Here is a 20712-nt window from a genome sequence, read left to right as displayed (position 1 = left end):
TTTTTTTTTTTTTTTTTTTTTTTTTGTCTTTTTTTCATAAAATTAATGATGTTTTTTTAAACAAGAAAACTGTTTTATCCATATTTTAAAAAATTAATTTGTAAAAATGAAAAACTCGTGAAGTAAATCAAGATCCAGAGCATAAATGTGATTATTACAAGTCACGACAACTAATTATATTTAAAAAAAAGGGGGAAAACGTTTAATTTAAATATTTATTACAATTTTTAATTAGAATTTTAAAAAAAGTTTGTGTGAGACAATTGGTGTGTAAAAAGAGAAAAAATCAAATTGTTTTTTATTTAAAATAAATAAATAAAATTTAATAAAAGGGTTTTGTGTCAGTGAAAAGTGGAGCGTGATTGGCGGTTGACAACTTGTGACCTTCTTCAATTTTTATTCCCCAACTTAGTTTATGTTTTATTTAATGTTGAATTTTCCCCATTTTATTTAAAAAAAATTAATAGATTATTCATAACTTATAATATATTTTTTAGACAAGATTTAATATTCTGGGTGTGAATTTTTTTTTTTTTAAAATTATTTTATATTATTTTTACTATAATGTGGGTATAGAAAAATATGTGGATTTAGAGGAAAAAAGAAAATAATTGCAATGGCATACCCAATTATTAATTGGGCAGTAAATAACCTAACGTAAGTGGTTACCATAGCTTTCAATCCATTCCTTCAAAGTTGGTTTGTTATTATTCTTAGGCCATCCCCTACCATTTATTACCGCGCTGGTAGATATTAGCGTTTCCATCAAAATTTTTAAAATGCATCGGCTAGGAAGAGGTTTCCACAACCCTTATAAAAAAATGTTTCGTTCTCCTCTTCAATTGATACGGAATCTCATAATCCACCCCCTTCGGGCCACAACATCCTCGTTAGCACTCGTTCCCTTTCTCCAATTGATGTGGGACCTCCTAATCCACCCCCGAGACCCAACGTCCTTGCTAGCACACCGTCTCATATCTACCCTTTTGGGACTCAACCTCCTCATTGAGCCCACTACTAGTTGATATTGTCTTATTTGAACTTTTGTTTGAACTTTTGCTCTTAGACTTTCCACACCCATATACCACTTTACCACTTTTGCTCTTAGACTTTCCACACCCATATACCACTTTTAAATTTATGTTAATAGTCGGCTAATAAATAAATTTTAAAATTAAATCTATTAAATTTGTTTAGAATTTTTTAAGAAATGTATTAAATAAAATTATGAAAGTGCAGGATTACGGAGTGGAGCTATGGCTGTACAGAACGCCGTACCTGGTGGACATGGTGAACGAGAAGATCGGACGCGTTCTGAAACTTGACTCTATACAGAGCGGCAACGCCTGGAGAGGAATGGACATGCTCGTCTTCAACACTTGGCACTGGTGGACTCACACTGGAAGTTCCCAGCCGTAAGTAATTACAAACTAAATCTTCTTCTTCTTCAATTCTTCTTCAGTTCTTGTGCTTACGACTCTTGTTTCAAATGGGGAACCAACCAGGTGGGATTACATTCAAGACGGCAACAAAGTGGTGAAGGACATGAACCGGTATGTAGCCTATTACAAAGGTCTCACCACTTGGGCCAGATGGGTTAATCTCAATGTGGATCCTTCTAAAACCAAGGTTTTCTTCCTGGGAATCTCCCCCACCCATTACGTGTAAGTGACTCCCGTACTTGTAATGATTTGAATCAAGATTAATAGAAAATTGGCTGAGAGAGGATTTGGTTTCAGTGGCAGAGATTGGAGCCAGCCGGCGAGATCGTGCTCCGGCGAAACAGAGCCTTACTTCGGAGGAAGGTATCCGGCGGGGACGCCGATGGCATGGGTGGTGGTGAACAAGGTTCTGAGTAGGATTAAAAAGCCGGTGGTGTTCCTCGACGTCACCACTCTGTCTCAGTACAGGAAGGACGGACATCCGTCGGCATACAGCGGGGAACACAGCGGCACCGATTGTAGCCATTGGTGCCTTCCTGGTTTGCCTGATACCTGGAACGAGCTATTGTACGCGCGTCTGTTTGCCTGAAAGTATCGTAAAAAACCGATTCATAGATCTCTGTTTGTTCTTCGTTTTCGTTTTTGAATGCGCAGGGGAAGAAGAAGAAGAATAAGGATTAGAAATTAATTTAATTTGTAATTGTAAATTGAATTGTTGTTTGTTGAATTGGATTGGGGGATGCATTTACCTAAATCCATCACTTTCTTCCAACATTATTTGGAACACACTCACAAATACTTACTTATCCTATATATGTTCTGACCAATTTTCGTTCCAAAAAACTTACAATTATATCAATTAAACATTAAATTTCTACGATCATCTATGAAGAACACTATTGTGAATTTTGTAGAGCCAAACCTTTCAGCGAAGGAAAGTCGAGACCTAACCTTCTTCCTCTGTAAGCAAAAGGAGACGAGAATCCCCTTCTAACATAAAGGGTAAATAGAATCTTGGGGCTGTAAGAATGTGTTGGAAAGAAATCAAGGAAATCCCCGAAACAAATTCTATCCTCAAATCAAACGTGGCAAATGAAGAAAAACTCCACCTGTCAACTGAGTTGCTTAGTCACCTCAGTCAGTCGGCTACTTCCATTCCACCTGGCCGTTAACACCGACACGTCCTCCTCCATTGCAGACCCTCTCTTCCAAAAACCGCCTTTCTCTGTCTTATTTACACCCATTTCCATCCATTTTCAAAATCTACTTCAAACATAGAAACAATACAAACCCCACAAAGAGAAAAAAGGATGGCAGCAGAGCAATTGAACCGCAGAGACAACACCACGAAGGAAAGAGAAATTCAGGTGGAGAAAGAGAGAGTACCACAGTTGACGAGCCACTTCGAGGCCATAGCAGTGCAGTGCAAAGCCGCAACTCCAGAGAAAACTCATGAATTGGCTAGTGACGGGGGAAAAGAGGCGCAGGGTACCAGCATAGCCAAAGGGGCACTTACGGGAAGAGAGGTGAGACGGAGTATTGCAGAAGGTGAAGTTGGAGGTGGAAAGCCAGATGATACCCATGAATTGGCTGCTCAATTTGACTCTCTTGCTGAAAAAGTAAGAGACAAGAGAGAGCCAGATACAGAGAATGAAAGGGAGAGGCGAGCACGTGCGGATAAAGAGAGAGAGCAGAGACGGTCTCGAATAGGAGAGGAGCAAAGACTCTCAGAACAGAAAAAAGGGAAAGAGGGTGAGATAGGGTCTCGCCAATATCAACCATCTCTTGAAGAAATTTCAAATGTCAGAGCTACAGCACAGGAGAAATCGAACAAGGTGACAAGGGCTGCGAAGGAACGTTATGACGAAGCCAAGAAAGAATCGCTTAACCAAGGAGTTGGGGCTAGAACAGAGGAGTGGGATCAGAGAGGCACAGAAGGAGCTGAGGACACGGTTGAAGAGAGGGGCCAACAGACAGGTTTAGGGGCAGTGAAGGAGACACTAACTAGTGCAGCCAAAACAGCAAAAGATTACACTGTGCCAATAGCAGAGAAGGCCAAGGATTACACAGTCCAAAAGGCCGTGGAAGCCAAGGACATTACAGTCTGTGTAGGTCAAACAACAGCTCATTACCTTGGAGAGAAGGCAGTTGCGGCTAAGGATGTAGCAATAGGTGGTGGGAAAGTTGCAGCCGAATACGCTGGCAAAGCGGCTGAGGATCTGAAGGATAAGGCGGTGGTTGCAGGGTGGAGCACAGCCCATTACTCATGTGACACGGCGGTGGAGGGGACAAAAGCAGCGGCAAGGCTCGTGAAGGGAGCTGCAGAGCAGGCTGGAGCAATAGCAGCCAGGCCATTGTCTGCTGCAAAGAATGTTGCTGAATCAACCGGGGAGAGTGTGAAGGAGTACACAGCTAGGAAGAAAGAAGAAGCACAGAGAGAATCTACGTACAAGCAAGCTGAGAAAGAATCCATGTATGAGAAAACTAAGGAAACTTTTGAAGGGGCGAGAGAAGAAGTGAAGGAAAGGGGAGAAGGAAGAGTAAATGAGAAGAACGCTGCGGAGGGAAAAGATGATGATGGTGGAATATTGGGGGCAATTGGGGAGACCATATACGAAATTGCACAGACAACTAAAGAGATAGTGATTGGGCATGGTGATGAAACTAGAAAACACAGCACATTCGACTTTGAACATGGCGAGGAAGAGGGACAGGCAAATGACCAAGGATACGGAAGGGAAGAGCACTACCAAACTGCTACAAGGAAGGAATACAGAGCCTGATAGAAAGTTAAGAACTGTCTTTTTGTTTCAGGTTGAATAAAATTGTGTGTGTGTGTGTCCTTTTGTGTGCTTTTTAGTAGATCAAGTGTCTTGCAGTGGTGTAAAGGGTGGAGTTTCATATGAAGTAAGGAGCACAGCTATCATGCTCTCTTCTAAATTCGTTCAAATCATCCAGGCGATGGAAAGGTGAAGGGGGTGTGTAGTATATATACCATGGTTTTCAATTTCTTCCTATCTTGTCTTCGGACAATGAAAGAACACACAGCCCCACCCCGAAAGACACATTCAGAATATTTCATAATTGCAAACACATATTTTGCATCGCATTTCAATAACTATACGCTAATTCTCTGAAATTAAAGAAACCGAAGTTTGGAGAGGAATGAACTCCTAAGTAGAAAGATGCATACATATATTTAAAGCACATATTCTGTACACTATCATGTGCGGCCAGGTTTTATTTTTTTTAAAAAAGAACCAGCTACAAATTAACATAGAGATGGACAGTTCAAGACTCTCAGGCGAACATAGGCAACTGCTAGAAAAAAAAGATACCCAACAGAGAAAGCAATAGAAAGTCACATGCTGTGAACTGCACGAGTAATGGAAGTAAGCAATATGCATATTCTGTACGACGACTACAAGAAGCATCTATCAAACCAAAATTCTACCATATGTTACAAAATTATTACAATGACAGAATTAACTCTTAAACACCCACTAGCATCTAATAGCTCACCACCTTTGGTTCGCAATCAAAAAGATTACCTGATGGCCCATTCCAAAATATTTTTTCACTGTACACCAACTGCAGATTCAAATCCACCATCTGAATTCTTCTGAAGTAGAAGAAATCGATTTACCTTCCATCCATCAAAAACAACCTAAGAAAATTCAAGAGTAGAACTGTGAAAAATTAAAGCCCAAACCATTGGCTAAATTCGAACTTTAGGAGCACGAGAACCAAATTGAAGTACGCTCTAATCATAAAGGCCAAATTTGTACTTCAACCTTCTTTTAATAAATGAAAACAAATAAAGTTTGAAAATGCTGGCAAAAATCTACAATGTGTTGATGAAATGAAATATATACATAAATGATCTCTATATATAATACATAGAACAAATTATACAAAATACCCCTTAGAGGTTGAAAAGTGTCATGAACTTGAAATTTGTTCAGACCCTTGGAGACATTTTTATTAAATTAGGATATAAATTCATATCATAGCTAATGTGTAAGCGGTAAAAACTGAAAATCACACATAATATCATTTACTATCTATGTAAATACTTATTTTGCTATCTTTTGAAAGCAAACCATTTGTCACGTCAATTTTCACCCTTTATATTAATAAAGAACAAGAATTAAGTTTCAAAATGCAAAGATAATAATGAAAAATTTCAAAAGTCTTGTATAATTTAATCTAATAAATAAAAGGACCAACCTTAGGCAAATGTTTATTAGGTCTACATATTCAAAATCACCAACATGAAGTGAAATTCCAGAAATAACGCAAACTTAGAATCAAAACATAGCTGCGAGTCAAAAGAGAAAAACCAATCATTATGTGTAAACATGAAATTATTACCAGAATAGAAAATCAATGCGTTGGTGATCCTGAATCAGATCCTGATCCCGAAGAGCTGTCACTATCAGAATCTGCAACACAAAAATGAAAAAGAAAATTGGTAACATATGAAAAATATCATTTCGACTAGTTTTCTACAAAATGAACGTTGTAACGTTATTATAAGCACAACCGAGTAAACAGACGATTTACTTACCACTAGAAGAAGATCCAGAATCACTGCTAGAGCTACTTGAGCTGCTGGACTTGCTCGAATGATCCCGCTGTTGTCCCCCACGGATGGGTGATGAAGAGGAAAGAATATTTTCATCTGCATGAGAATAACATAAACGTTAGTAACTCTGTTCACTAGACAATTAAAAAAGCAAAACCCACCAAATTCTGTGCATCAACAAACTGACCTGCTCTAGTTTCTCTGAGTAACTTCGAACCATCAAGGGCTGGGATCTAGACGAGAGAGAAGCAGAGCTTTACTTAGCAAATATCAATTGATAATTTCGATGAGAAGAAATGACTGGAAAATTATATGCAAGGCTTACCTTCTCCTGACCATTATGCTCGGCTTCTGCCCGAGCCTTCAAAATGGCAAGTTCAGCTTTCCTTTTATTCTTGCTCAAACTTTTCCTGTAATTCGTAACAAGTCTATCAAGCTCCCACAGAGTCTCAGTGTCAACAGTATCAATGTCTACTTCTATTTCATCTTCTTGTTGGAGAAGTTCAAAGTTTCTCTTTTTGATGATCTGTAGAATGGCATCTAGCTTCTCAGAGGGTAAATTCTGAAGGTTCGTACTGAGCTTTTTCTTTTCATTGTAAGTCATATCTCTTTTGAAGAGATCTTTTGCCTTAGGTTTTTGCAGTGAAGGCGTCCTTGCTGACGGAGTCACACTCATCGGCTGTGTCTTGGAATCAGCTGGGTTAATCAATGACTCTGACCTCCGTAGAATCTTTCTCATGTCAAGAGGAGGAACTGTTATGGGATGGGATTTTATTGAATTGGAAGATGGAGTAGCCCCAAATTCCATTCCCAACCTCAGCTCCTGATAATAGTTTGATTCTATTACAACCCACCTATCCTCAAATATTTTCAGCAGCTGTTCAGCCATTATGTGAACATCTTGTCCTCTTGGATTATAAGTCATAGCATTATGGAAAGTAAGTCTCACGTCCTCCGCAAATTCTTTTGGAGACTTGTACCAATTCTTGTTTAGCCTCGTTTTCACAGTACCCAAGTCCATTGGATGTCTGATAATGCTATAATAATCGTGCAAACAAAGCCCCTCTACATCGACAGGAGTATTAAATACCCAACCATGCTTGTGCTTCATCAATTTCTCAAGTAAAGAAACACAAGCATTGAAGATCTTGGAACCTGTGCCAAAACCATGTTTAAATTTTCTTCTACTATGCTTTTTCCCATTTAATTTGGACTTCTTATTGCTCTCAGCTGGAGGAATCTTATCTTTCGCAAGCAAGAATTCGGAATTTCTGTAGAACTGGTTTGCTTTCGGGGTCCTCTTCTCCCTTTCCATGAAATCATGCACCCCTTTACCATTCTCCAGAACCGATATGCTTAACTGGCGTAGTGGCCTGGAGTCATCCGTAGGAACACCAACAGAACCGACTTCCGAATGTACATGATATGCTCCACGACCGTTATCAGCTATATCCATTGTCGACACGTGAGAATGGCTATGCCCGCTATTTATCTGGCCCTGTATGGCTTCAATCCTCTTAACCAAATTTCTCACAATTTCAAGCTCACTCTCAAATTTCCGCCGAAGCTCTTGCATTTCCTGCTTTGGCTTTGATGCGCAGTTGACCCGATTCTGATCGTCGAAACCCGTACTACTGATCCCATTAACAGAAGGCGGGTCCTGAGTAGCCTCCGTAGTCGGTCCAACGGATGTCTGTCCATCAAGCCTCGTCAAATCGTCAGCATCAGAGGCAGCGTTCGGTAAAGGCTCCTGCTGAGATAGATTCGCATCTTCTGACGCTTCTGAATGCGGCACCGCCTGGTCTGAACTGTTATTTAAGTCTTTAACGTTGCTGAACGTGTCGGAGATGGTCTTCCCATTCCTGTTGCTTGGATCCTTATCGGTGGTGGTGGTAGACACAGTGATGCTGGCGGTAGCACTGGCCGTATTCTGGCTCTTCACACCTTTGAACGTTTTCCTTCTGTAAACCTTACACTCCGAATACCTCTGCTTAATTCTACCATCATCTCCTCCTCCAGCTATAGGCGCTGAAGCCATACAAATAATCAAAATACCCAAAACCCTAAAACCCTCTTTTTATCCTCAGAGTGTCGAATTATCCGTACCTAGGGTTTCCCTTCACCCGAAAAAAAAAATCAAACAAAACATGCAAAAAAAACTCAAATCTCCAATAAATTAAACACCAACACCGACGCCGTTCACCAAATTAAACCAAACAAATATATATATCTCTCTATTAAACAAACCGATTTCTAGGATTCACGAAGGATCCAATAAAACTGCACCGAAGAAGCCACGGGAACGAAGAAAATACGTCTAACAGCACCAAACGTTAGGGTTTGGAGGTCGGAAACCGAAATCCCGGCCAGATCTGGCTGGTTGTTCTTGAGAAAAACACCACCGGGTCTCTAAGATCCACCGCCTCTCGACGTCGTCACGTTACAGGTGTACGGCAGATGCGAAGATCGTGGCCCGCAGCGTATTATATGACGCGTAAGGACGGCATCCAAAGGCCCGTGCGAAGAAATGGCCTTAGATGTCAATGTTTACGCGTCACCGTGGAAAGTGTACCGCACGGCCCAATGTGAAGAAAGGAGGGAAGAATATTTTGGCGCGTAAAGTGGACGGCGTGGAGATTTGATGGAGTTGGAACAATGGCGGGGACTGGTTTATGAATTTTCGAAGGGGATTTGATAAGTCGTGCGCGTCGATTATTTTGAAAAAAGAAGGAAGAAGATTATGTTTTGAAGCTACGGAAAATTGAATTTGCCGTTTAAATGCTGCCGTCGGTTACGGCGAGAGTAGGGCATAAATAACTCACTCCAGGCCCAAACCCAATACCCACTCCAAGCCCAAGCCCAAGCCCAATACCCACCACAAGCCCAAGCCCAGTCATCCCAAATTCAAATCGTCGTCGTTTTATTGCAAAATACTTCTTGAACTCCACGAAGGGAGAGGCGGTAATTCAAATAATTAATTTTTTAGGAAGATTTTAACTGGGCAGTAAAAAAATGCAACATTCCACACTTAATTTAATATATATATATTTTTTTTTTGTCGAAATTTTAATTTATAATTTTTTTTTATGTTGCCTTATTGTACCAACAAAAGGAACATAAAAAAATTACAAATTATAACTTATATGACTTAATTAAATGTATAAAATAATGCATATAGGTAACGCAAGCAAATATAGAATTTTGAATTTCCTCTTATGGACTTCCCAATTATGCGTCGAGTATGGAGATGTTTCCACACTCTTGTAATGAATAGTTCATTCCGCTCTAATCAATGTGGGATCTCACAATTCACCTCTTGAGAGCTTAGCGTTCTCGTTGAGACACGAGCTGGTGTTTGGCCCACCACTAGTAGATATTGTGACAAATATACATAACGGACCAAAACGAACAATATCTACTAGCAATGGGTTTAGAGTGTTACATGGACAGTTGTGACTCTTATCTAACTCGAGCGATTTATCACCCATGTGTTCAGTAATTATTTTCAACTTATTTATAAATAAGTTTTCGATAATTTTTTTATGACGTTGCTAGGTAGACCATATATTTTTAGGTTCGTATATATTTGAATTATGAACTTATAAAATTATTTTTAAAATTTTAATATAGTATTTAATACCTTTTAAAATTTGTAATTAAAATAATATTTAAAAAATTAGTCGAAATTGAAAATTAAAATTAAAATTGTGAAAGTTGAGCTAAAATTTTAAAAATTTCCGTGAATGGAAAATAATATTTTCCATAAACAATATACTTCGAATTTCCACAAAAGGATTCAATTGCGTACACTATAAAGGAGACGGAATGCGAACTACGTCGTTTTGGAGTGGAGAGACTTAATCTAAGCGAATAATTCAGTTCCGTTGTGTCAGAGTGTATTGACCTCGAGTCTCGAGTTGATCGGAATTTACCTCTTTTCTAGATCAATTCCCATGGCGATTCCCGCTCTTTCTCCTCTGCATCCTCATGCCGAACACCAAGAAGAAGAAGATCCAATGTCTCCTGCTCAAAACCCTAATTCCACGGACTTGCAACAACCGGAAGAAGGAGGAGAAGGAGCGGTAGAAGAAGAACAGAGGCAGTCCGATCCGCCTCAAACTTCTGAAACCCTAACCCTAGAATTGTCCGATCCACAACAGAACTCCCCTCAGGCAGACCCGCAAGATTCGGAGCTCCAACCCAATGAAAATTTCATCAATGATCATGATCCTAGCGACCAAGGTGAGTCTACTGCGCTCTCTCCTCGAATCGCGGATGTCAACGCGTTTGTTTCTTCTTCTGCTGCTTCTCGACGGGCTCCGAAGCGGAAGAAGTCTTGGATGAAACGAAGATTCTTTCAGGAGAAATCTCAGAAGAAGCTCGAGATTCTGGTTGATACTTTTAAACCTATTCCCTTCGTGCCTGCTAAAAATCTGGATTTCTCGAGTCACGAGAGGCTTTTGAAGCGATTGGGCTTGTGGGATTTCGTTCATACTAAATTTGATAGGTCTCTGCGATATGACCTTCTTTTGCAATTAGTTGCGAATTTTAGCAACAACCAGAGGTGTAGTTATGTCAATGGAAATAGAATCAGGGTCAATCGGGCTGATTTGGCTCGTGCCTTGGGGTTGCCGGTGAAGAAAGCGGCGGTACTAGAGGATGGTGAGGAAGATCCCATAGCATCAGAGGAATCGATCGCTTTTATTGAGGATTTTGTGTCCAACTGGTTACTCTTACACGAAGATACGTGGATGATGCCCAATGAGATAATGAATTGGACAAAGGCCATCAAGGATGGGAGCTTTGAGCGGGTTGATTGGGCTGGTTTGATTTGGTTTATGGTGGAGAAGGAGTTGATGCAATCTCCGCAATTGGTGAATTGTTACTATGCTTCACATTTGCAGTGTCTGATCCGAGCACAACGGGAGGATTTATTGAAGGAAGAAGCGCCTAAGGTAGAAGAGGTCGAACACAAGGAGGAGGTGGAACAGGAACCTGAGCAGGAGCAGGAGCAGGAGCAAGAGCAAGAGCAAGAGCATGAGCATGAGCAAGAGCAAGAGCAAGAGCAAGAGCTAGAGCAAGAGCAAGAGCAAGAGCAAGAGCATGAGCATGAGCATGAGCATGAGCATGAGCACGAGCACGAGCATGAGCGAGAGCAAGAACAAGAGCAAGAGCAAGAACAAGAACAGGACAAAGAACAGGATGATGAAGATGGGGCTTGTAATGACAGTCTAAAGATAGTGGGGAATGATGACTCTATGTCTAAGAAATTGGAGGAACAAAATATTGAATTGTGCCTTGGGCAGGACAATGTCGAGAAAGTCGATATTCAAAAGGAGAAGGATAATATTGGGGATATGATGGATTTAGTGGAAAGCAAAGAAGAAGAAGAAGAAGAAGAAGAAGAACAGCAACAACAACAAGGTCAATGGCTTTTTGATCGAAAAGGTAGCACCCCGGAGCTTCTGTTCAGGAGGTGTAATACGAATGAATTCAAGGAATTTGATTTTGGGGATGATAAGAAAGCAGAATTAGAAGAAGGGGATGGTCAAGGAAAAGAAGAGGAGGAGGAAGTGGAGGAAGAAGAAGAAGAGGAGGAGGAAGTGGAGGAAGAAGAAGAAGAGGAGGAGGAAGATCAGGAAGGCGAGTTCCGCCTGTTACCAAGGAGCAATCCAATTGATGGATTTCCTTCAAGCCATTTTATTCAAGAAATGGAGACAGAGCCAATTAATTTTAACTCAGAATTTGAATTGCGTGATCATTCACCTGTTGAATTTCTTCCACCCAGAGATGATAGCAGAATGAGTTCTGGTGGATGCATGCCTTTTGTTAATAGCAACAAGAGAGTGATTGACCCCGATATTGACAACCCAGCTCAGTCCCTTAATGGCGGGAACAAGAGGTTAAGGAGCGAAGGTCCTCTTGACTATGACAAGTGTATGGATAACGTACAACAGTGGCTCGATAAAGCCAGGATAATGTACGCAGAGAAAGAACAGGTTCATCAGCAGGCCACAATGAATCAGCAATACTTGCTTCACGAGCTGCAGCAGAGAGAGACCTTCATTGAACATTTGAGAAAGACAAAGTTTGAGGAGCAACAGAAGATGCAGTCTGATATTTACCGACTTGAGCGCGAGCTCTATGTGATGGGAAATCTACTGGACGGCTACAGAAAGGCAATGAGGGAAACACACAAAGCATTTGCAGAGTATAGATCCCGGTGCCCGCAACCTGATGAACCACTCTACAAAGATGTTGCTGGTTCTGGTGGTCTTGTTCTGAGCACCATGGAACTGGAAAGGATCCGTTTGAAGCAGGCAGAGGAAGATAGACTAAACCGCTTAGTTATTGAAAAGAAGTTCAAAGCCTTGGAAGATAAGTTCGTTGATGTATTTCATGCTCATCTGCAGCAGGTTAGTTCATTGGATAGTAGGCTGCTAGATTTTGGAAATGAAGTGAAAACGCTGAGGGAATCATTCGCAAATAGGAAAGCTCCAGAAACTTCAGAACCCGTTTCAAATGAATGATGCAGTCCCCGGAACGCACTGTGTATAGTTAACTTTGAATCATGACTAGCTTGCTTCAAATGGTATTTTTTTTTTTAGTTTTGTGTCTCTGTTTGTGTAGATTCGAACAGGAAATTTAGTTCTTTCCAATTTTATCGGCAGATTACGGTTAATGTTAGAAGTTACTATTCTTATCAACATATGAGGAGCTTTGAAAGCTTTCATTCATTCTGTCTTTCGTAGACAAACCTCTATGGGGCCTCTTTGCTCTCAACTTTTTTGTACTGATGATCAAAGATGCTAAGATTATTGAGGATTCAACTCCTGATTCTTCATATGACCTCTGAAAAGCTGAGACTGAATCTGTAAAACAAGCCAATTTTCTCAATGTAGCAAAAAATATCCAGTAGTTAATGTCTTATCTACTGCGTTACACCGAGTGTGACAGTTGAGTAAACCGTTGCATCAGCTAGGTCTTCATGTGTCTGCTATAACGAAGGTTAAAAACACTTTTTTCCCCCTTAAAATTTTGGTCTTGACAATATTTTTTGTTCATCTTCTACTTGGAATGATTTTCTTCCTGTATTCTCGAGAACATATGATTATCTGTACATTGTTTAGAACAACAAAAGTTTAAAGATGATGACAAATCTTTTAAAAAAAAAATTAATGTCGTTTCCATATGCGTATAGTTGGGTCCTGCAAGGTTCGCGGGTTTTATTCTGTAAAATGACCATTCCTCGGCGGTCTAATTTTCTCCTATAATAATCTATGAGCAACATCTCGTCTGGTTTCCTCCCACCACCGTCTTTAAGCATCACCTCCGATTTTCCCGACGTGTGCTGTTCGAGTCAAAATCATCCTCCATTAGTCTCCGTTTTCGTCGTCAATCCCCATCAAACACGTGCCCACAGATGGACTTTTCTTTGAGTGGGTCCTTTTCTGGATGGCTTCTTCTCGAACAAATATCATGAAAATGGATGGAGCCACCAATTTGGTTAAATCCGTGATGTGGGTGTTTCTGTACTTGTAAACCAGAACTCCCTCGGTTTCTTGGTTTTCGTTTCATGAGGGCCATTCCCGTTCTTCGTCTCCCGGTCCCACCGCCGCCGATCAGCGCCGTTGGTCGGCGATCCATACCTCCGTCCTGCACTCTATGCAGACATAGATCATTTCCTTCACGTTCCGGTTTGCGCGCTGTGTTTCATCCGGCTAAGAAGTTCCAGGTATTGGCCGCGAATAAACAGTTGCCGGAGCTGAAGAACGGAAAATCAGGTTCGACATTTTGATCCCTTGAGTTTCCACTAAGCTATTAGGTATGTTGCTATTCGATTCTTAGCTCGTTGAATTTTGGCAGAGAGCGAAGGTGTTTCTGTGCGAGCAGAGGATAGCGATGGCCTTGATATAGGATGGCTGCCTGCTTTTCCTCATGTTCTGGTTGCTTCCATGTCTAATTTTCTTTTCGGTTACCACATAGGGTAACCCCTCTGTGCTATCAATTACTGTATTCTCCTAATCTCTACATAGAATCATCTGACTCAAGTCTTGGGAACCCAAATTCATGATCAAATTTGTTTGTTTCTATCAATCTGTTGAGTTCAAGCTATTTACACCATATTTTGCAGAGTAATGAATGGTCCTATTATTTCTGTTGCTCGAGAACTTGGCTTTGATGGTAACCCAATCCTTGAGGGACTTGTTGTGAGCATTTTTATTGTTGGTGCATTTCTTGGAAGTATAAGCTCTGGTTCGCTGCTTGATAAACTAGGCTTTAGGCGTACTTTTCAAATTGCCACAATACCATTGATTGTTGGTGGGCTGTTGAGGTATTTGGTTCTCTGTTGAATGTCTACTGACAGTGTTTTCTTTAGCTGATTATCACTGTTTGACCCGCCGTGTTCGTGTCAGTGCTCAAGCGCATACGTTGGATGAAATACTTTGGGGGAGATTTCTTGTTGGCCTTGGCATTGGAGTTAATACAGTACTTGTTCCAATATTTATTTCTGAGGTACTGCATTTCTTCTAAGCTCTCTCTCTTCAAGTTCAGATTGTGGTGTTGATGAAAATGCTTGAACTAATGCAAATTCAAATGGTGTTTCAACCAATATGCTTTGTACTGTTATATTTGAATGAGGCATAGCCTCAAAAAGTGGACTGAGTGTTGCAAATTTTGTAAACGTGACCATCGAGGTTGAAGGCGTTATGCCTGATTTTGATTGTTGATCGTGTAGGTTGCTCCAACAAAGTATAGGGGAACACTTGGGGGCCTATGTCAGATTGGAACGTGTCTTGGAATTATTGCTTCTCTGTTTCTGGGAATTCCATCTGAGGGCGATCCACATTGGTGTGTGCGCTTTCCTCTCTTTTCTTGATTGTGAGATCTCACATTGGTTAGAGAGGAAACGAAGCATTCCTTATAAGGATGTGGAAACCTCTCCCTTAGTGGACGTGATTGAAAACCATGAGGCTGATGACGATACGTAAGGGGCCAAAGCGAACAATATCTACTGGTGGTGGGCTTGGGTTGTTACAAATGATATCAGAGCCAGACATCAAGTGGTGTGCCAGTGTGGACGCTGGGCCTCCCAAAAGGGGTGGATTGTGAGATCCTACATTGGTTGGAGAGGGGAACGAAAGATTCCTTATACGGGTTTGGAAACGTCTCCCTAGTAGACGGTTTTAAAACTCTGAGGGGAAGCCTGGAAGGGAAAGTCTATAGAGAACAATATCTACCGCTGTTTTGGGCTGTTACGTTGATTGTTTCTTACTTCAGAGCTTAAATTCTTGCTGCAATTTCTGATAAACTTTAACATGGCTTGGCTGGCTTCCTTTCAGGTGGAGAACAATGCTCTATATTGCAAGTCTTCCGGGATTCTTTATTGCATTTGGCATGCAGTTTGCAGTTGAGAGTCCACGCTGGCTAAGCAAGGTAGGACTTCACGTTTTTTAAAGACAACATGATTTTGTCAGCAGCTTCTTTAGAGGTTCCATATGGTGTTCTAGGCTGGACGAGTTGATGAAAGCAGAGTTGTTATTAGCAACCTATGGGGAGAATCTGAAGTTGAAAGAGCTGTTGAAGAGTTCCAGTCCGTTATAAGGAACGATGGAAGTGATTTGAACAGTGAATGGTCGGAGCTTCTCGAGGAACCGAACTTTAGAGGTATCGGGTGATCCTTTTTAATTCGTTTAGAATTTCATGTGATAAACCCTATCTCATGTCTTTGTTCCAAAAGTCTTGACAAGAGTATGCATTACCCTTTATGAATGATTGCCTTCTTACAAGGGTATGAAAACCTCTCCTAAGAAGACGTGTTTTAAAACTGTGAGACTGACGGCGCTACGTAATGGGTCAAAGCGGACAATATCTGCTAGCGGTGGACTTGGGTTGTTATAAATGGTATCAAAGCCAGACACCGAGCGGTGTGCTAGCAAGGACGCTGGGCCCCCAAGTGGGTGGATTGTGAGATCCCACATCAGTTGGAGAGGAGAACGAAACACTCCTTATAAGGGTATGGAAACCTTTCCCTAGCAGACACGTTTTAAAACCGTGAGGCTGACGGCGATACGTAACGGGTCAAAACGGACAATATCTGCTAGCGGTGGGCTTGTTTAGTTAAAAGGTCTAATTATTCGGTTTAACAATGCAATTGTACTTCATATGACCTTCTCATTTCTTTGGTTAATTACAGTGGCATGCATTGGAGGTGCCCTTTTCTTCCTTCAACAGTTTGCTGGCATAAATGGAGTTCTTTATTTTTCTTCGTTAACCTTTCAAGACGTTGGAATCACAAATGGTGCTTTAGCAAGTTTAGTTATTGGAATTACCAACTTCGCTGGTACGCAAAATTTTCTTTATTTGATGAACTTATCTGTATGCAAAATGTACTCATTCGTTAGTCTGGGAGTCAACAGGTGCTCTCTGTGCGTTGTACTTGATGGATAAGCAAGGGAGGCAGAGGCTTTTAATTGGAAGCTATTTGGGAATGGTGAGTTTAATGACAGAGGTATTTCAAGGCAAGACGGTACACATCTTGTGATATCCCACATTGGTTAGAGGGGAACGAAGCATTCCTTATAAAAGTGTGGAAACCTCTCCTTAATAGATGTGTTTTAAAACTTTGAGAGAAAGCCCGAAAGGAAATGCCCCAAGAAGTTAATATTTGCTAGCAGTGGGCTTGGGTTGTTACAAATGGTATCAGAGCCAGACACCGAGTGGTGTGCCAGCGAGGACGCTGGGTCTTCAAGGGTAGTGGATTGTGAGATCCCACATCGGTTGGAGAAAAGAACGAAACATTCCTTATAAGGGTGTGAAAACCTCTCCCTAGTAGACATGTTTTAAAACCTTGAGAGAAAGCCCTATTTGCTAGCAGTGGTCTTGGGCCGTTGGTATCAAAGCCAAATATCGGACAGTGTGTCAGCGAGGATGCTAGGTCTCCAAGGGGGTGGATTGAGAGATCCCACATCAGTTGGAGAGGGGAACAAAGCATTTCTTATAAGGGTGTGGAAACCTCTCTTTAATGAACGCGTTTTAAAACCATGAAGGGAAGTCCGGGAGAGAAAATTCAAAGAGAATAATACCTACTTTTATTACACGTCCAGTAATACTCTTAAATTTTCACCTCTGTGCAGGCAGTTTCAATGTTGCTTATTGTCTCTACCATTAGTTTCCAGCTTGATGAAGAACTGAGTCACAACTTATCGATCGTAGGAACTATTGCGTAAGTATTTGCTCACTCTTTATTCACGATAGAGACGAAATTCTGCACTATTTATTGCAAACTCATTCATAGACTATCATCTTTTTTTAAAAAAAAATCGACAAAATTTGTTGAAAATGTACTGGTTTCAGAGGATTTCTTGACTGGGGTGTTTTTGTTTTCTCATTTCCATAGTTATATCTTTTCCTTCGCAATCGGAGCCGGTCCAGTGACGGGTATAATTATACCCGAGCTTAGCAGCAACCGAGCGCGTGGTAAGATCATGGGATTCAGCCTTGCAGTTCACTGGGTAAGCAAGCAGAACAACCTATTATTAGCAGAATCAATACTACAACATTGGTTGGAGAGAGGAACGAAACATTCCTTATAAGAGTGTGAAAACCTTTCTCTAGTAGATGCGTTTCAAAACCGTGAAACTGATGACGATACGTAACGAGCCAAAGCGGATAGTATCTGCTAGTGGTGGGCTTGGACTGTTACAAATGGTATCAGAGCCAGACACTGGGTGGTGTACTAGTGAGGACGCTGGGCCCCCAAGGGGGTGGATTGTGAGATCCCACATCAGTTGGAGAGAGGAACAAAACATTCCTTATAAGGGTGTGGAAACCTTTCCCTAGTAGACGCGTTTTAAAACTATAAGGCTGACGTTGATACGTAACGGGCCATCTTTCATATAAACTTCGACGATTGTTTTTCATGCTGCTATATTAACATGTTGTTTCTTCAAATCATACTCTATGCCCAGGTATGCAATTTCTCAGTGGGTCTGTTCTTTCTCGACTTGGTCCAGACATTTGGAGTTGCTCCAGTTTATGCTAGCTTTGGTGCATTCTCCTTGGTGGCAGCCATATTTTCCAAGTACTTCTTAGTGGAAACTAAAGGGAGGTCTTTGGAGGAGATCGAGATGGCACTAAATCCCAACTTCCATGGCAGCGACAAGTAATACAGAGATTGACCCTGGCCACTTTGCTGGGTACTGTTTTATATAGATGCAGAATAAAGAAAAGTTTACATTTTTCAAGAATGCGTTCTCGTCTCCTACTCAAGCATAGCTCAATAATTTAAGCACATGCTCTCAACCAAAAGGTCAGATATTCGAATTTTTTCACTTTTACTTGTTGAACTGAAAAATAATGCCTTGTATTTAAAATGTGAGATCCCATATCGGTTGGAGAGGGGAACGAAGCATTCCTTATAAGGGCGTGGAAACCTTTCCTTAGTGGATGCGTTTTAAAACCTTGAGAGGAAGCCTGGATGGGAAAGCCCAAAGAGGACAATATCTACTAACAGTGGGTTTGGGTTGTTACAAATGGTATCAGAGCCAAACACTAGGCGATGTGCCACTGAGGATGCTGGGCCCTCGAGGGGGTGGATTGTGAGATCCCACATTGACAAAACATTTAGGGTGTGGAAACTTTTCCCTAGTGGACGCATCTTAAAAACTTGAGGGAAAGCCTGAAAGGGAAAACCTGAAAGGGAAAACCCAAACTAATATCTGTTAGCGGTGGGCTTGTGCTATTACAAATGATATCAAAACTAGACACGGGGCGGTGTGCCAACGAGGATGCTGGTCCCCCAAGGGGGTGGATTGTGAAATCCCACATCGGTTGGAGAGGGAAACGAAACATTCCTTATAAGAGTGTGGAGACTTTTCCCTAGTGGACACATTTTAAAACCTTAAGAAGAAACCTGGAAGAGAAAACTCAAAGTGGACAATATTTGCTAGTGGTGGGTTTGGGTGATACAAATGGTATCAAAACCAGACATCGGGTGGTGGATTGTGAGATCCCACATTGGTTGGAGAGGAGAACGTAACATTCCTTATAAGGGTGTGAAAACCTCTCCTTACCAGACGTGTTTTAAAACCTCAAGGGGAAGTCCAAAGAGAACAATATATGCTCGTAGTGGGCTCGAGCTATTACATAAAAGTTCTCGTTTTTTCCCGTTTTTTCGATCTCTTCCTAGAATTATGTATGGATAATACATATCATACAGTGGGGTCTCTTTACATACAGATTCAAATTTCAAAATCTTCTAGTTTTAAATGGGTTTTGTTGTTTTGTTGTCTTGTTCTTTCTCTTTCTTTAGAACAAAACTGTTAGTGTCTGTGGTGTCCTTAAGGGCCATTTACTGAAGAAAGATGGGCATAAAGTAAAACAACAAGAAAGAGAGAAAAGGCAATACATAAGGATAGAGGAATCCTCCATATTCTTCAGCTGTCAACCCTGACTTTATTCCAAAAGATAATTAATACCCAATGTACCCTCTCTGCCAGTACCAATATTATTCCCCTCAACACATTATATGCTTCATTACAGTCAAAGTAATACTTAAGTGTCCTTATCCATAATTAACTTCATCTAATTGTATTAATAGTTGCTAATTACAGGACACTAATGAAGGGCAGTTAAAAGAGGCGAGATCCTCTGTCTGTCTCCTCACCTACAAAGACGAACCCAGATGGAGTGGGGAGCCTTTTTTAAAGGGCTTGTTTGGGAAGGCATGTATCAGAAAGCGGCTGTTTGGACACTGGTTTGTGGACTTGACTAGAACCCAGACAGGGCCACACCCCAGACCTGGATATGGATGGCATTTGAAAACTGATGTAGAGATGGTTCAAAGTTGCAAGTTTCAAAATTTTGGGTGGGTTTTGAAACGGAAATCACAGGTAAGGTAAGCGTATAAGGCAGAGAGCGGCGGTTTTGGAAGCGGAAGGCGAGGGGCTCTTAGACCAAGGTGAGAAAGAGAGGAAGAAACTCAAATACCCATGAACAATATGATTGCTGTTTCGAGTTTTGATCTGTCAAAGAGAGTCATGAAACTTTGCTCCACCTTTTTGCTGCCTAAAATCCCCATAAACCCACCTAAAAATTACTCCTTTAGGTTCACTTAAGAACAAAGAGACCCCACCCGTGTGGGCCCCGGTTACGCACGCTCCATGCTTGGGGTTTGAAACTCGGTAAAATTTTACGTTTGGTTTTGTGGGGTTCGAGAGAGATTTCGATGGAGAATTGGCAGGGATCGAGTTTTCTGTGTAGAAAATTTATTTGATGTTGTTATTTTCTTGTTTCTTTTCAACCAATAGGGTTTTTTTTTCTAGAATTTCTTGAATTGTTTTCAAATTTTATTGTGTTGTGCTTGAAAATTTGAGCATGACTCAACTAGTTCGACTAGAAAATTAGATGTTCGAATTCTACCGGTTCTTGTGCTCGTGATAACCCTCAAATGAAACCCGAAATAAAGGTGATTCTTATCTAGTGAGAAATAGGTTTGGATTTTGGAGCTTTAAAAAAAAAAAAAAATAAATAAATAAAAAGGCTAATTTGGGTCTTCCACTTTTCTTGTATTTTTTGATTCCGTGGAATCGGATATTGTGGAGGATGCCATGCTGTAGTGGAATGGAATATTTTTTTTTTTTTTTTTTTTTTTTTTTTTTTTTTTTTTTTTTTTTTTTT

The 20712-nt window shown here is 40.9% G+C and overlaps 5 protein-coding genes across 8 annotated transcripts in view; 4 read left to right on the top strand and 1 right to left on the bottom strand.

The window, feature by feature from the left end:
- LOC111448647 (protein trichome birefringence-like 39) overlaps positions 1-2251 on the top strand; it is a 3354-nt gene extending 1103 nt beyond the window's left edge. Inside the window, exons 3-5 of the mRNA XM_023088335.1 lie at positions 1240-1415; positions 1506-1664; positions 1740-2251. Of these exons, the coding sequence (XP_022944103.1) occupies positions 1240-1415; positions 1506-1664; positions 1740-2031 (627 nt within the window). The 3' untranslated portion in view covers positions 2032-2251. The remainder of the gene's footprint in view (positions 1-1239; positions 1416-1505; positions 1665-1739) is intronic.
- Positions 2252-2324: 73 nt separating this feature from the next.
- Positions 2325-4485, top strand: LOC111448646 (seed biotin-containing protein SBP65-like). Its single transcript, XM_023088334.1, has one exon. It carries the CDS (start codon positions 2753-2755, stop codon positions 4223-4225), a length of 1473 nt encoding a protein of 490 aa, XP_022944102.1. The 5' UTR covers positions 2325-2752; the 3' UTR covers positions 4226-4485.
- A 171-nt stretch (positions 4486-4656) lies between these two features.
- On the bottom strand, positions 4657-8786 carry LOC111448642 (transcription factor GTE4-like). 2 transcript variants are annotated; one of them, XM_023088330.1, is made up of 6 exons: positions 8278-8786; positions 6356-8147; positions 6218-6263; positions 6013-6126; positions 5817-5887; positions 4657-5109 (listed from the first exon to the last, which is right to left on the bottom strand). In XM_023088330.1, the coding sequence occupies exons 2-5, from the start codon at positions 8066-8068 to the stop codon at positions 5829-5831; spliced, it is 1932 nt and encodes a 643-aa protein (XP_022944098.1). In that variant the 5' UTR covers positions 8069-8147; positions 8278-8786; the 3' UTR covers positions 4657-5109; positions 5817-5828. The 2 variants fall into 2 exon arrangements, with proteins under 2 accessions (XP_022944098.1, XP_022944097.1); XM_023088329.1 differs by having other exon boundaries at positions 6356-8786.
- A 1089-nt stretch (positions 8787-9875) lies between these two features.
- Positions 9876-12767, top strand: LOC111448641 (trichohyalin-like). Of its 2 annotated transcripts, XM_023088328.1 has the most exons (2): positions 9876-11594; positions 11625-12767. In XM_023088328.1, the coding sequence occupies exons 1-2, from the start codon at positions 9984-9986 to the stop codon at positions 12558-12560; spliced, it is 2547 nt and encodes an 848-aa protein (XP_022944096.1). In that variant the 5' UTR covers positions 9876-9983; the 3' UTR covers positions 12561-12767. The 2 variants fall into 2 exon arrangements, with proteins under 2 accessions (XP_022944096.1, XP_022944095.1); XM_023088327.1 differs by having other exon boundaries at positions 9876-12767.
- Positions 12768-13275: 508 nt separating this feature from the next.
- Positions 13276-20088, top strand: LOC111448645 (probable plastidic glucose transporter 1). 2 transcript variants are annotated; one of them, XM_023088332.1, is made up of 14 exons: positions 13276-13814; positions 13897-14017; positions 14165-14214; positions 14308-14365; positions 14448-14547; positions 14771-14883; positions 15375-15468; positions 15543-15699; positions 16229-16375; positions 16452-16525; positions 17169-17257; positions 17432-17546; positions 18003-18231; positions 19650-20088. In XM_023088332.1, exons 1-13 carry the CDS (start codon positions 13607-13609, stop codon positions 18198-18200), a joined length of 1524 nt encoding a protein of 507 aa, XP_022944100.1. In that variant the 5' UTR covers positions 13276-13606; the 3' UTR covers positions 18201-18231; positions 19650-20088. The 2 variants fall into 2 exon arrangements, with proteins under 2 accessions (XP_022944100.1, XP_022944099.1); XM_023088331.1 differs by having other exon boundaries at positions 13277-13814; positions 14165-14365.
- Positions 20089-20712: the final 624 nt, after the last annotated feature.

Source organism: Cucurbita moschata, unplaced genomic scaffold (genome assembly GCF_002738365.1).
Source record: "Cucurbita moschata cultivar Rifu unplaced genomic scaffold, Cmos_1.0 Cmo_Scf00010, whole genome shotgun sequence".
NCBI classification, from domain to species: domain Eukaryota; kingdom Viridiplantae; phylum Streptophyta; class Magnoliopsida; order Cucurbitales; family Cucurbitaceae; genus Cucurbita; species Cucurbita moschata.
This window is presented reverse-complemented; position numbering and strand designations above follow the sequence as displayed.

Coding starts and splice junctions, on each gene's coding strand:
- LOC111448646 (XM_023088334.1), top strand. CDS start 2,753: ATGGCAGCAGAGCAATTGAACCGCAGAGACAACACCACGAAGGAAAGA.
- LOC111448642 (XM_023088329.1), bottom strand. CDS start 8,068: ATGGCTTCAGCGCCTATAGCTGGAGGAGGAGATGATGGTAGAATTAAG. Junction 6,264..6,355: donor AGCATAATGGTCAGGAGAAG/GTAAGCCTTGCA, acceptor TCTCTCGTCTAG/ATCCCAGCCCTTGATGGTTC. Junction 5,888..6,012: donor TTCTGGATCTTCTTCTAGTG/GTAAGTAAATCG, acceptor TTTGTGTTGCAG/ATTCTGATAGTGACAGCTCT.
- LOC111448641 (XM_023088327.1), top strand. CDS start 9,984: ATGGCGATTCCCGCTCTTTCTCCTCTGCATCCTCATGCCGAACACCAA.
- LOC111448645 (XM_023088331.1), top strand. CDS start 13,607: ATGAGGGCCATTCCCGTTCTTCGTCTCCCGGTCCCACCGCCGCCGATC. Junction 14,366..14,447: donor ATTGTTGGTGGGCTGTTGAG/GTATTTGGTTCT, acceptor TGTTCGTGTCAG/TGCTCAAGCGCATACGTTGG. Junction 16,526..17,168: donor TTGGAAGCTATTTGGGAATG/GTGAGTTTAATG, acceptor ACCTCTGTGCAG/GCAGTTTCAATGTTGCTTAT.